The sequence below is a fragment of the Portunus trituberculatus genome, chromosome 1 (assembly GCF_017591435.1).
Source record: "Portunus trituberculatus isolate SZX2019 chromosome 1, ASM1759143v1, whole genome shotgun sequence".
Lineage (NCBI taxonomy): Eukaryota > Metazoa > Arthropoda > Malacostraca > Decapoda > Portunidae > Portunus > Portunus trituberculatus.
Window position 1 is genome coordinate 4,352,748 of NC_059255.1, and position 15,000 is coordinate 4,367,747.

The 15,000-nt window shown below is 42.6% G+C and overlaps 1 protein-coding gene and 1 long non-coding RNA gene across 4 annotated transcripts in view; one reads left to right on the forward strand and one right to left on the reverse strand.

Moving 5' to 3' along the window:
- Nucleotides 1-5,801, forward strand: part of LOC123512432 — a 13,813-nt gene extending 8,012 nt beyond the window's left edge. Inside the window, exon 3 of the long non-coding RNA XR_006677103.1 lies at nt 5,696-5,801. This is a non-coding gene — a long non-coding RNA (uncharacterized LOC123512432). The remainder of the gene's footprint in view (nt 1-5,695) is intronic.
- Nucleotides 5,464-15,000, reverse strand: part of LOC123511743 — a 34,203-nt gene continuing 24,666 nt past the window's right edge. For all 3 annotated transcript variants that reach the window (XM_045267922.1, XM_045267874.1, XM_045267787.1), the window contains 13 exons: nt 14,647-14,799; nt 14,159-14,422; nt 13,405-13,731; nt 12,974-13,095; nt 12,339-12,508; nt 11,948-12,107; nt 11,399-11,519; nt 10,501-10,686; nt 9,979-10,127; nt 9,644-9,751; nt 8,776-8,975; nt 7,565-7,669; nt 5,464-5,939 (listed from right to left, as the gene is read on the reverse strand). In XM_045267922.1, the coding sequence (XP_045123857.1) occupies nt 5,759-5,939; nt 7,565-7,669; nt 8,776-8,975; nt 9,644-9,751; nt 9,979-10,127; nt 10,501-10,686; nt 11,399-11,519; nt 11,948-12,107; nt 12,339-12,508; nt 12,974-13,095; nt 13,405-13,731; nt 14,159-14,354 (2,025 nt within the window). In that variant the 5' untranslated portion in view covers nt 14,355-14,422; nt 14,647-14,799 and the 3' untranslated portion in view covers nt 5,464-5,758. The remainder of the gene's footprint in view (nt 5,940-7,564; nt 7,670-8,775; nt 8,976-9,643; nt 9,752-9,978; nt 10,128-10,500; nt 10,687-11,398; nt 11,520-11,947; nt 12,108-12,338; nt 12,509-12,973; nt 13,096-13,404; nt 13,732-14,158; nt 14,423-14,646; nt 14,800-15,000) is intronic.

Below are 15,000 nucleotides of genomic sequence, written 5' to 3' on the forward strand. Positions count from 1 at the left end.
CCCCACATGAGTTTCTGAAGCCATATAGTAAGCAGAATTGGAAAATATGGCATGGTTTTGAAGATTAACAAGATTTCTTCATTGATAACTGGTAAACACTCTTGAAAACTTGGTTACTAATATTTGACAAGGTTTTCAAGGGAGTTTCTATAGTTCTGGTGGCAGATTTTGCAGATTTCATTAAACGTTAGGAGAAACACTAAGAATCAGCTCCTCACTTTTATAAGACTCAGTTGAAGTTGTATGGGTTCTCAAGGTGCTCATGTGGTTATAGAGACTAGTTAACAAGACTTCTACACTAATACTCTTGAGAACACATTTAATCATCTCTATGGCACTTTCACAACAGTAATGGTGAGTGTGTGTGTGTGTGTTTGTTTGTTTAAGTGGTGCATACAGGTGATGGGCAGACCAAACACAGTGAATGAGTAATGTAACTTTATTATTTGTACAGAAACAGAGGGAGAAAGTTTCCTCTAAATGTGAAAGAGACACACATGACACACACACACACACACACACACACACACACATATAACAAACATGGGATCTGCATAAGGTGCTTCCCCACACTGAAATATCACAATTGTAAGGCCACACTTACACCTATATAAACACAATGGCCCACTTTCTTCTTTTTGAGTTAGCATGTAGAGAACAATAATAGCTTTGGTACCACTTACACTTAACACAATACAGCTTCATTAATCCTTTAAGAGATAGAAACAGGGCCTTGTATTCTCAAACACTTCAAAAGGCTTTATCTAAATTTACACAAGTTTTTAAGGTGTTTTTACAATTCTAGAGGCAGAGTGACAAGATTTTTTACATTATTAATTGGGAGAAACACTCTTGAAAACCTTGCTAGTCATCTCTGTGGCCTTGGAAAACAGTTGTGGTGAAAGGACAGTGTTTGAATACAAACCCAGGTTCTCAATTAGCACAAAAACGTAAGATTTTAAGTACTGAAGCAAATGATAATGGCAGATAATGGGATGATTTAATATTCCCAGGTGAGTAATTCGGTAAACATTATATACTCAAGTTCCCAGGTGAGTAAGCAAGGACAGAGAGAGAGAGAGAGAGAGAGAGAGAGAGAGAGAGAGAGAGAGAGAGAGAGAGAGAGAGAGAGAGAGAGAGAGAGAAACAGGTTACCAAAATAGAGGAAGATTTTAACCCCTTCAGTACCAGGACACATTTTCACTTTCATTCTGGTGACTATTTGGTGATTTTATGCTTCAGAAACTCATGTGGGGATTAAAATAGTGAAGACTCTGGCTATTAATCTGAGCACCATAAACCCTTTCTAATGTAATAAAATCGTTTAACCCTTTCAGTAGCATGACGTGTTTCCATATTCATTCTGGTGACTATTTGGTGATTTTACACAGTTTCAGAAACTTGTGTTGGGGGATTAAAATAGTAAAGACACTGACCATTAATCTTCACCTCCATAGACCCTTCCTAATGTCAACAAAATGGTCTAATCGTACATAAATCTCAAGGCAAAATTGTGTCCCAGTACTGAAGGGGTTAATTGTACCCAAAACTCAAGGTAAAAAATGCATCCCAGTACTGAATGGGTTAGGTCAGGGAATAGTACATAATGCTAGGATGAGAGAGAGAGTGAGAGAGTGTTGCCAATGTACATGTAAGAATAGATTATGAAAGATACTAAAAGGTGTGATTGGTTGCTTACTTTCTGAGGTGGTAACACTGTGCTCTCCTCCAACACACTTCCTTCCTTCACAAATGCCGTACTGGACACCTTGAAACACCTACGAAAGTTTGAGCACACTGGACTCTAAAGTTACTAGGACTAGGACATAGCACACAAGCCACCACCATCACCACTATCATCACCATCACCACCGTAGTATAACAGTAAAAGTACAGCGCTTTAATCCTAATTTTTGTGCAGTAAAACGTGCACTGAGAATCTTGAATGACTCGCTGAAATGTTTGGTATGTTTAAACACGATTGACTTTGGAATGCTGGCAGATTATAAATAGAGGAATAATAACTTAACGCTACTTTGCATGTACCAAACTCTTCAGCGTTAGAATATTTTGTATCTTTTCCTATCGACAGTTTGAATTAAGCTTTGGCGCCACACACAGGCATATACAAATAGGCAGACATGCTCATTACAGCAGTACATTATACATACTTCTCTCATACATTTATACAATCATACATGCACATACACATTTCTGGTCCTTATTTCAAAGTTTCATTCTCTCAATGCTAATTTCGATGGCTATAAAGAACATTTTGGCATTTTTTTTATGTATATGTACATTTCAAGACATTTATCCCAGACTTTTGGCTAACTCTGATCTTTAAGGGAACTGGCAATCAAGTGGGCCTTTTTTTATTTAACTTCCATGCCCTTGGCCAGTTTCCCTCTTGCGTAAAAAGAATATAAAGAAGATTTTGGCATTTTCTCTATACATATCTCAGTAGCAGGGCAGACAATACACCACACACACTCACAGCTTCCTTGATCTCCCCACTATGACCTTCCTTGACTGAGTGTATTGAGCAGCAGACACAGACAATTCCAAGCTGTTGAATGTTGCAGTGAGAGATGGAAAGTTCTATAAATGTGGACCAGAGACTAACAATGCTATGCCACACTTGTTCAATAAGGTGCTCTGGGAATATGAGCTCTGTGGCTGCAGGAACCATTAACCCTTTCAGTACTGGGATGCATTTTCATATTTATTTTCATATTCATTTCATTTTGGGAATTTAATACAGCTTCAGTAACTTGTGAGGGGATTAGAATAGTGAAGACTGTGGCCATTAATCTTCTGCCCTCCAGACCCTTCCTAATGTCAATAAAATCGTCTTTACCCAAAACTCATAGTAAAAATGCGTCCCTGTACTGGAGGGGAAAAAAAAGAATAATAAGATAGATAAATAAAAAGAAAAATAATATTAACTGCAGAAATAGTAAAAAAAATGAAAGAATAACCTCACTAACTGCGGGAAAAAAAATAGATAAATAAAAACAAAAAATGGTATTAACTGCAGAAATAGTAAAAATGAAAAAATACCCTCACTAACTACGGAAAAAAAAAAAAAAGTATTAACTGCACTAGAAAAAAAAAAGAAAAAATAACCACACTAACAGCAGAAAAAATTGATATATAAATAAAAAAAGAAAAACAGTATTAACTGCAGAAATAGTTAAGAAAAAAAAAATACAATAAAAATAATAAACAACCTCAAATAACCACACTATAACTGCAGGAAGGAAAAAAAAAATAAATAAATAAATAAAATAAATAAATAAATAAATAATAGAAAATAAAAAAAAAAAACGGTATTAACTGCAGAAATAGAAAAAAAAAAAAAAAAAAAAAAATATATATATATATAACCAGACTAACTGCAGGAACAATTTATTAGAAGCGTCAAGCCCTAATAAGAACCAGACAAACCTTACACATTAATAAACCCCACAGATCACAGACACAAATACTGGATACTGATGCCAACGCAGCAACAAGAGGAAGAATAAGTGGATGCAATGAGTGAGAGAGGTGAATATGGAAGGGCTTGGATAGGTGGATAGATGGATGGAGGACTGAGGAAAGGGCTCAGATAGGTAGATAGGGTGGATGTAGGACTGAGAGAAGAACTGGATAGATGGAAGGACTGGATAAATGGATAGGTGAAAGGAAGGACTGAATAAATGGATGTAGGACTGAGAGAAGAACTGGATAGGTGGATGTTGGACTGAGAGAAGAACTGGATAGGTGAATGTTGGACTGAGAGAAGAACTGGATAGATGGATATAGGACTGAGGGAGTGACTGGATAGGGGGTGAAAGACCTTGGGAATGGAGTGGGAATAGGTGGATAAGTGGGTTGGTTTGGTTAGGTGGGTGGACGAGACTCAGGGCTGAAATATTGTGAGTCTCTATTCATGGCAGTTTTTTTTTCTGGAATGTTTTGTGTCCCCTGAATTAGGTTGTAAAGTTAGTAGAGAGAAGAGGAGAGGAGGAAGAGAAGAGAGAAGAGAAGAGAAGAGAAGAGAAGAGGAGAGGAGAGGAGAGTGTGAGTGTTGTGTATGGCAGGTTTTCAAAGATGCATTTTATTTAACCTCTTCAGTAGCATGACTCACATTCAATCTCCTTCCTACATGATCTTATACAGCTTCAGAAATTTATGAGGGGTTAAAATAGTGAAGACTGTAGTTATTAATCTCCCAACCTCCACAGACCTCTTGTAATGTAAATAAAATAGTCTAATCACACCCATAAAAGGTAAAAATGCATCCCAGTACTGAAGACGTTAACAGCAAACTAATAACTGAAGAATCTCTACCTAATTTTGTCTTTTTCCTTGCAGCTATTTCTATCACACTAACTCCACTGTGCCCCCTGTCCTCTCGACGTACACAACACTTTTTTTCAACACAACAGATTAGCCAGTATTCTCAAACACTTTCAACACAATAGATTAGCCAGCATTCTCAATCACTCTAGGTTAGCCAGTATAATCACTCCATATCACCGGTAAACTCTGGAACTCCTTGCCTGCTTCTGTATTCTCCCTTGACTTAAGGGGAGAGTCCGGTTTAGATCGGGGGTGCCATATCTCCGGTAAATATGCATGAATCGCTCTGATTTTTATGTTGTGAAGTATTGGCATCATTTACATCAACATTAGACATTGACCCCCATTCTTGTCCCCCTCCCCCCCCCTCCAACTACAACTACAACGAAAATTTAAAAGCGAATCTCCGTCGTTATTATTGGCCCCACAACCTTCATTTTTCTGTGACTTAGAGACGTTATAATATGAAATGTTTCTTCGTCGTTAGATTTTTCATTTCAGCTTTTAAATTTGTTTTATGATTTTTTTTTTAAATGTGTTTTTTTTTGCCTTTTTTTGACCAAAAAAATATTAATATAAAATTAAACCAGACATATATAAAAAAAAACAGCGACGATGATTTGAAGAGAAAGTATTCCTCTGCCTTTTAGTCTTTGTTTCATTGAAATCAAGCTAAAACTGGCTCCAAGGTTAACGTTAGAAGGGGAATAACTTATGTTTTGAGATATGGGCTGAGAGAGGTCGCGAGAAACAGCGCAGCATCCTGGCGTGACTGTAGCTACGAGAGCACTGAGCCCTGTGACCGACCCACCGAACACTGATACCACACAGACTCGTCGTCAGTCTTGCCATATCATATCCACACACAAAAAGTTCAGATTTTAGCATTTTTCGTAGAATTGGGTGGAAAAAACTTACTCTGCTGATGTAAACAAACGCACAGCTGCTGCACGTGGTTGAGCGGGACCTTTAAACGGATTTAAAGGGAAACTATCGCAAGTTTCCTTTTAAATCTTTGCGAGATAGTTGCCAAAATGTATACCTACCAAATATATTTTTTTCACAAAAAGTCATTTTTTTTATATTTTTGGGGTCTCCAAACCGGACTCTCCCCTTAACCCCTTCATGAGCAAAGCATCAAGACACTTCTCTTTTGACTCAATTCTACAGGGACTCGGCATCTTTACAGAGCCTTGTTTGTAATCAGCCTTTAGTTGCCCTAGATAGCTTTGTTGCCTCTTGTTAAAAAGTAAAAGAAACACCAAAACACATCTGTTACAGACAAGAGGGGAAAAACTATTTAAAAGATAATAATAGTAATAATCACCATCATCTTCTCCTACAGGCAAGACATCCTACAAGACCTCAATGCCCAAGACACCAAGACATCACCACACACTGCCACTCCTCACGTTCTGGCAGTGCCGTTGCCCAGTGCAGAGTTGCCATTACAGGTGACGGCAGTGGGCCAGGGGAGTGTGGTGCCATTGGTGAGGTGGCTGCAGTGCTGAGGGTGGGCGGACAGTGCTGCCTGGAGGTCCCTTAGCTGCTCTTCACTGGGCTCCTCAAACGCTGACGCCGCCACACCTCTGCCGAGACAAGACAGTTGACAGGACGGGCCGAGAGAGACAACACTACAAGATACAAGACAGGACAGGGGCTGAGAGAGGCAACACTACTACAAGACACAAGACAGGACGGGGCTAGGAGACACAACACTACAACAAGACAGGACAAGGCTGAGAGAAACAACACTACAAGACAGGACAGACAGAGAGAGAAAGCACTACAAGACGGTGACCAAGGAGATGATATACAGCAAGACAGTGACCAACAGAGATTTTACAAGATACAAGACAGTGGCCGAGAGGTGATCAGGATACAAGCAAGAGAGTTGTTATTGTATTGCCTAATAAACAGACTGGGTTTAGTGGATAGCAGAGAGTAGAGAGAGAGAGAGAGAGAGAGAGAGAGAGAGAGAGAGAGAGAGAGAGAGAGAGAGAGAGAGAGAGAGAGAGAGAGAGAGAGAGAGAGAGAGAGAGAGAGAGAGAGAGAGAGAGGGTTTGACATACTGTGGGGCTGTGAGAGAGAGAGTGTGGGTTTGTCAACATAGAGAGAGAGTGGGAGAGAGAGAGAGAGAGAGAGAGAGAGGTGAGAGAGGGGGAGGGGCAGACATTATGTGGTGAGTGACTGGGTTTGTCAACATCCTGTGGGGCTGTGGTGGGAGAGAGAGAGAGAGAGAAGAAAATGGTGAAAATAAAGGGAGAAAAATTTAGAAAAAGAAAATGGAAGAGAAAATAAGTGTGTGTGTGTGTTTCAGTGTTTGATCTGCTGCTGCAGTCTCTGACGAGACAGCCAGACGTTACCCTATGGAACGAGCTCAGAGCTCATTATTTCCGATCTTGGGATAGGCCTGAGACCAGGCACACACCACACACCGGGACAACAACCTCACAACTCCTCCATTTACATCCCCTACCTACTCACTGCTACCTCAACACTCAACACTCAACACTGAACACTGAACAGGGGCTACACGTGAAAGAAGACACACCCAAATATCTCCACCCGGCCGGGGAATCCAACCCCGGTCATCTGGCTTGTGAAGCCAGCGCTCTAACCACTGAGCTACCGGTGTGTGTGTGTGTGTGTGTGTGTGTGTGTGTGTGTGTGTGTGTGTCTAATAATACACCACCATCTAAATACAAGTAATAATGCAATACAACCAACTACAACTCAACAACAACACATGCAAACGCTAGAGAGAGAGAGAGAGAGAGAGAGAGAGAGAGAGAGAGAGAGAGAGAGAGAGAGAGATTGTAGAATCTGTAAAAAGACTTTAAAAACAAAATGAATTAAACAAAATCAATGAAGGTACATAATATTTTTCCTCCCAACACAAACACACAAGAAAACAGGAGGAGGAAAACAGGAAGAGGAGGAAGAAAAGATGAGGAGGAGTAAAATAGAGAGAAGGAGGAGGAAAAAGAATTAGAAGAATACGAATGATGATGAAGAGGAGGAGAAGCAGGAGTAGGAGATAGAGAAAGAGAAAAAAAAGAGGAGGAGGAGGAAGAGAATTACACACAAAAACCCCATAAAATAAGAATAAAACAAACACACAAACATATAAAAATGGAGCAACGAGAATGCAATGGGCCTTTATAAACACTCCATTTTGCCAACCACCACCACCACCACCACCACTACTAACCCATGTAGAGAGACAGCAAGACTTCTAATGTGCTCGGGAATCTTGAATCTTTTCCAGGACACAAGATTGCTGAGCTCCACCGCGCTGTGGCTCACCTCGGAGAACCTGCAAGGATGAACACAAATTACAAGGATGTACACACTTAATACAAGGATACACAAGCCTAATATAGCACAAGTGAGAGAGTGAAGGAGGCAAGAAGTGGTGTAGGGATCATAACAAAGGAAAATGAGCCAGTTCTTGTGATATGAAGTGAGGGAAAGAATCTGATATTGGTAAGCTATTTTCTCCCTTCTATATATATTTTTCTTTTTAAATAATGTGTTCTTCTCTTCGTACATATTTTAAATCCTTTTCTTGTTCTTGTTTCTTTATTCTCGCCATTATTTTATCATTTTTCCATCTCAATCTTACTTTAATTCCTCTCTTTCGGTCCTCCATCCATTCTGATGTTCATAATTTTTCAAGTTTCTTCCCTACTTCTCTCTACTCTCACCTGGTTTTTCCTCTCAAACTCTGTCCTCATTCAAAAGGCAAGTCCCGCTGTGATATGAGAGTGCTCGAGAATTGTGCCCTGTAAGTTTTGTCCTCCCTTGCACACTCCAGCCATTTCTCTGTCCACCTCTCTAATGCAAGAGTTAACCAGTACTCTCAATCATTTACTGCTACTCTGTCCCCCTCTTTAATGCAGGAATTAACCAGTACTCTCAATCATTCACCATTACTCTGTCCACCTCTCTAATGCAGGAATTAACCAGTACTCTCAATCATTCACCATTACTCTGTCCACCTCTCTAATGCAGGAATTAACCAGTACTCTCAATCATTCACCATTACTCTGTCCACCTCTCTAATGCAGGAATTAACCAGTACTCTCAATCATTCACTATTACTCTGTCCACCTCTCTAATGCAGGAATTAACCAGTACTCTCAATCATTCACCACTACTTTGTCCATCTCTCTAATGCAAGAGTTAACCCGTACTCTCAATCCTTCACACCTTTCTCTGGCACACTGGAACTCCCTGCCTGCTTCTGTATTTCCACCTTCCTGTGACTTGACTTCATTTAAGAGGGAGGTTTCAACACATTTATCCCTTTATTGTGGCTAACTCTCTCAGACGTACAAAGGAACTGGCATCTAAGTGGACATTTTTATGTTTTATGCTGCCCTTACCCAGCTTTCTCCTACAAGCTCCACACAAGCTCACCTGACATGGAAGAGCCTGGAGTAGTCACCGGCAAGATCAGGCTGGTCGTGGAGGCGTCTCAGGAGGTATGGGAAGAGTAGCTGGTCCAGGGCGTTGTGAGAAGTGGACAGCAGACTCACACTTGCCTTCTGCATCCCTGAGTCTGGCTGCTTCCACTCCAACTGTCTCTGCCAAGCCCCCTCCGATGCTACCATGATGATCTGCAGAGCGAGGGTGTGTCAGTGTGTGTTTACCTAGTTGTATGTTACAGAGTTGGAGTGGGGCTGGGGGCTCCTAGTGACCTGTCTCCATATCTACATTTATCCAACTTTTCCTTCAATTTGTATGCAATTTACACTGTTAAAATCTCTTCACCCAGTTCATCCCAGATGTCCACTGTTCTTTGTGGAAAATTTAGCTTCTTAATGTTTGTTAAATGCTGACTTTTCATCATCTTGGAGTGTCCTCTTGTTTGTCTATCTCCATCCACCATCAGTGTTACCAGGTCTTTGTCTATATTTCTGTGTGTGTGTGTGTGTGTGTGTGTGTGTGTGTGTGTGTGTGTGTGTGTGTGTGTGTGTGTGTGTGTGTGTGTGTGTGTGTGTGTGTGTGTGTCCATCCTCTGTCAGTGTTACCAGGTTTTGTCTGTCTATCTTTCTGTGTGTGTGTGTGTGTCCATCCTCTGTCAGTATCACCAGGTCTTGTCTGTCTATTGTTTCCATACGGTTCACTATCTTATACATCATTATTAGGTCTCCTCTCTCCCGTCTATACCTCAAAGTTGGTAGTTCCATTTCCTTCAGTCTTTCTTCATGTGTGTGTATGTGTGCATGTGCATGTGCATGTGTGTGTGTGTGTGTGTGTGTGTGTGTGTGTGTGTGTGTGTTACCTTGATGGAGTGCTGCGCCAGGATGGAGTCTAGCCAGGTGGTGGGTGAAGCCAACAGGTGAAGCTGCTGCCTCTCAGGTAACGAAGACAGCTCCAGGTAATCATACACCTGGAAATAACAAAACATGAGAGTAAAGATTGCAATGAAAATAACAAAATATGATAAAAAAAAAAAAAAAAAAAAAAAAAAATCAGTGTTAAAAGTGAATAAATTTTTAACACACCAAAAAGTCTGACATTGAAATAGAACACACACACACACACACACACACACACACACACACACACACACACACACACACACACACACACACACACACACACACACACACACACCTCACAATGGCCATAAGTTCTCAGCAGAGTCTTGAAGGCAGTGATGATGGAGACAAACTTAGCACTGTGAGGGTCCTGAGGCGTCCACACCAGCAACACCACTTGCCTCCTGTGTCCACCACCTTTGTGCACGCTGGACCTGATGGGAACTGAACACAGGAACACACGGGAGAGTTAAAATGCTTGCAGAAAGAACACAGGAGGAAAGCATTGACCACTTCAGTACTGGGACACATTTTTACCTTGAGATTTGAGTACCATTAGACCATTTTATTGACATTAGCAAGGGTTTATGGAGGTCAGAAGATTAATGGCCAGGGTCTTCGCTATTCTGATCCCAACATAAATATCTGAAGCTGTTTAAAATCACCAAATAGTCACCAGAATGAATATGAAAACATGTCAAACAACTGAAGGCATTAATTGAAAAGATCCCTGAGTTTGTGTGACGCCTTAAAATTATTGAAGTCATTAGTAGTTTTGCATGTCTAAAATCAACACTGCTAACAAACACCAACCCACCTGGTGAATAGTGTGTTGCAGAGCTGAACACCTGTGTGATAGATGGCCAGGTGTAAAGTATTGCCCAGGCCAGAGTCACGCCAGTCACTACCGCACCCACCACACACCCCACCACCAGGAGAGTGAGACCCAATCCACCCTTGTCATCGCACTCCTCTTCTGCCTCACACTTCCAATCCGCTGGCTCTGAAATGTTGAAGGTCCTCGTTACCAAAGGGCTCACTCATTATGTCAGGTTATCCAATATTCAGCGACTTTTTCCTGCACCATCAATGTTGGAGACTTAAACTTACAAAATTATATGAAATTATGTGTTTGACTTGAGTGAAAGGAATGCAGGAGTTAACCGGTACTCTCAATCATTCATCACTACTCTGTCCACCTCTCTAATGCAGGAGTTAACCGGTACTCTCAGTCATTCACCACTACTCTGTCCACCTCTCTAATGCAGGAGTTAACCAGTACTCTCAATCATTCACCACTACTCTGTCCACCTCTCTAATGTAAGAGTTAACCGGTACTCTCAGTCATTCACCACTACTCTGTCCACCTCTATAATGCAGGAGTTAACCAGTACTCTCAATCATTCAAACATTTCTCTGGTAAACTCTGGAACTCCCTAATGCAGGAGTTAACCAGTACTCTCAATCATTCAAACATTTCTCTGGTAAACTCTGGAACTCCCAGCCTGTGTCTGTATTTCCAACATTCTATGACTTGACTTCATCTAAGAGTGAGGTTTGAAGACATTTATCCTTCTTTTGGCTAACCCTTTCAAATCTGCATAGGAACTGCAACTGAGAGGGTCTTTTTGTCTAATTACCTATTTTTTTGTTGTCCTTTGCCAGTCTCCTTCTTACATAGAAAAAGAAAGAGAAGTAGTGAAGTGTTGCATTACCTAAGAGGAACTGGGCAGGGCTGGACACAACATGGCAGCCGTCAAGGGGACAGCGGTCGTCCAGTGGAGTGACCCGCGCACAGTACCACCCACTGCTCAGGTTGTGGAACGTGTACACTGACTGCAAGGAACACACCAACACTTGTTAGCCACTGAGTCATCATTCTGTTGCTTGGTGTGTGTGTGTGTGTGTGTGTGTGTGTGTGTGTGTGTGTGTGTGTGTGTGTGTGTGTGTGTGTGTTGTGCCTAAGTTTCTGGGGGGTAGTACGGTTTCCATTAGTGGCAGATGGGACTAAGAGCGTCAATGCTGTGTGTGTGTGTGTGTGTGTGTGTGTGTGTGTGTGTGTGTGTGTGTGTGTGTGTGTGTGTGTGTGTGTGTGTGTGTGTATTTTCTTCATAGAGAGGGATGGCATATTGTGCATGTAGAATGAGTGAGGTGAATATGTGAGGAGAATATGTGAGGTGAATATGTGAGGTGTATGTGTGAGGTGAATGTGGCAGTCCTTAGTTGAAGTGAGTGAGTGAGAAGTGAAGAGTCTAGACACCTGCCTGCCTCACTTCCAGCCTGTTCTGTGGAATGATGGACATGTTGGGGAAGATGGCTGTGCCGGTGCAGTTGATGTGCAGCGAGGGATGGTGGTGGAGGGTCAGGTCGTACGAGGAAAAGTTGAACTGCTCGCCAACCATCCACCGCACTGTGAGGGACTGCCTGTGGAGGGAGGTGGTGCTAGTGGTAGTAGTAGTGGTGGTGGTGGTGTTTATGTAAGAGGAGAAACTGGCAAAGGGAAAAATAAATAAGACCCACTTAACTGCCAGTCCCTTGCAGGCCACTCACACACACACAATCACATGGATAATAATTTAAACAGCAAATCTTTGAACAATTCACTCCCAACACACACACACAGACCTGACCCTACATGTCTTAATAGTGGCACACCTGTGAGGGTTTGGCTCCAGGGAGAAGTAAGGGTCCCATGCCTCCATGTCTGTGACGTTGATGAGCGGCGCCACACACAGAGGCATGGTTCTCTCCGGCAGAGGGTACAGGTGTGGCTTCAGCTCAACATAGTAGCAGCCCGTGTCAATGTTGCTGTACTGGATGGGACCCTGATGGAGAGGACATGTGCATCAGAGAGAGAGAGAGAGAGAGAGAGAGAGAGAGAGAGAGAGAGAGAGAGAGAGAGAGAGAGAGAGAGAGAGAGAGAGAGAGAGAGAGAGAGAGAGAGAGAGAGAGAGAAACTAACAGCTAGATACAGACAAATGGCTATATACACACACACACCGCGTAGTGTAGTGGTTAGCACACTCGACTCACAATCGAGAGGGTCCGGGTTCGAGTCCCAGAGGCGGCGAGGTAAATGGGCAAGCCTCTTAATGTCTGGCCCCTGTTCACCCAGCAGTAAATAGGTACGGGATGTAACTCGAGGGGTTGTGGCCTCGCTTTTCCGGTGTGTGGAGTGTGGTGTGGTCTCAGTCCTACCCGAAGATCGGTCTATGAGCTCTGACCTCGCTCCGTAATGGGGAAGACTGGCTGGGTGACCAGCAGGCGACCGAGGTGAATTACACACACACCTGTGTCACATTCTTGTCTCTGCCAATGCGTTCAGATCCCATGAGTGGGTCGCCTGGTTTCTCTGTGTCCTGATGGGCGGTGGAGAGGCTCTGGCCCTCCCGGTACAGCTGCACATTCACCGCTACGGACACCACAATACATTAGGACACAAAAAACTAAACATTAGGGCAGGAAACAATGCTAATTAATCCAGGAAACAGTGATCGGGGTCTCAATATAATTTCTTTCCCTTTCACTTACTTCTCAGGTTAAAATTTACTGCTTTATTTACTTGCTTCTCAGTAAATTTGCCCTTTTCAAGCTTAAATGTGTTATTTCCTGACCTATCCTGACTACTGGTGCTGAGAAAGTTAGTGACATGACTCTTGCTTTGAGAATTGTGGGTAACTCCTCTATACTGACAGCACAGAAGGCAAAAGCTGTGACTTACTAGAGCAGGCCGGCTGGCAGGACTCGGTGAGGCTGTAGTTGAAGGTCAAAACAGCCGTCATGTTGTTGTAATTGAGAGAGAAGGAGAAACATTTGCAGCAAACACAGGGGCCTCCTTCCGTGCCCTCCACCCCAGCTGGTGTTGTGTGGGAGGTCTGGTGTTTGTGTTGTGTTAGGCGGTGTTTGCGGTGTGTGCTGTACTGTAGCTGGCTCAGGTTCTGCAGGATGAGCTCGGTGTTAGACAGGCCCGGCTTCTTCCTCCCCTCCAGCCCAGACGTGGCCATCTTGTGTCTCCTGTTCCTCACCAGAATTCTCTCCCTCCGCCTCTCTGCACACACACACACACACAGATACAATTAACAGTGATGACAATGGTATGACTCACTAATACTACTGCGACATACCTATTTCTTAACTTCATTAGTGACTGACACCTCAGCGGGTAGTTTTTTTAAATCAATTTATTTATTTTTTTTCCCTTAGCCAGATTTCCGTCTTAAAAGAAAGAAAAAAAAAAAAAAAAAAAAAAAAAAAAAAAAAAAAAAAAAAAAAAAAAAGATGTACTGCCACTGGGTAAATAGACACAGCAGAAAATTATAGATGCATTGAAACACAGCACAGAAGTTGAATGTAATGACAGCACAACACAAACACAGATGGAATAAAAGATGCAACACAAAAATTGCATTGTTTGAGTTGCAAGTTTGTGAGAGAAAACATGACTTTATATACAACACAATCTTTGGGAAACTCACTTGTGGGCAGTAAAAAATGGTGTTTTCTGACAATTAGCCTTCCTCTTCCTCCTCCTCCTGCTGGTGTTGAGTCAGTGAGTCCATCCAGCTCTCCTGTGTCGACCCTTTTGAAAACCTTGACCTGATATGACCCATGAGGCAAGGTCAGGTTGTGTAGGGTGACCTGGCCTGGCTGTGGTGTTGTGACCCGCACCATCACACATCGCTGGCGTCCGTGGTGCAGCCTCCGTGCCAGCCTGCCCGTCACCACCACCACGGCCCGCTCTGGAAGTATTAGAATTGTCAACACCATTGCAATCGCTGCTGTTCAGACTATGACATGCTAAACAATGCCACACACCACCACCACCACCACCACAATCACTACTGCCACCACCATCACCACCACCACAACCACCAAGACCACCACCACAACAACCACAACACCACCATCACACCACCACAACCACCTCCACCACCACAACACCACCACCACCATCACTACTCACGTGTGTTCCAAAGAGGGAAGTTAATATTGATGAGCGACGCAGCAGAGTTCCAATATCTGTCCCTTACACTGATGCTGTCCTGCTCATCATCTGTGGTGTTGGCGGACAGTGTGGTGGTGTCTGTGTGGTGTGTGTCGCATTCCCCACTGGACGCTGGAAGAACACACAGATAATGCTAACACTACAAAAACCTGCCAAACTTTTAAAATGCCCTCAAAACTTGCCAAACTGTCTTAAAATGCCCTCAAAACCTGCCAAACTGTCTTAAAATGCCCTCAAAACATGGTAAACTATCTTAAAATGCCCTCAAAACATGGTAAACTATCTTAAAATGCCCTCAAAACATGGTAAACT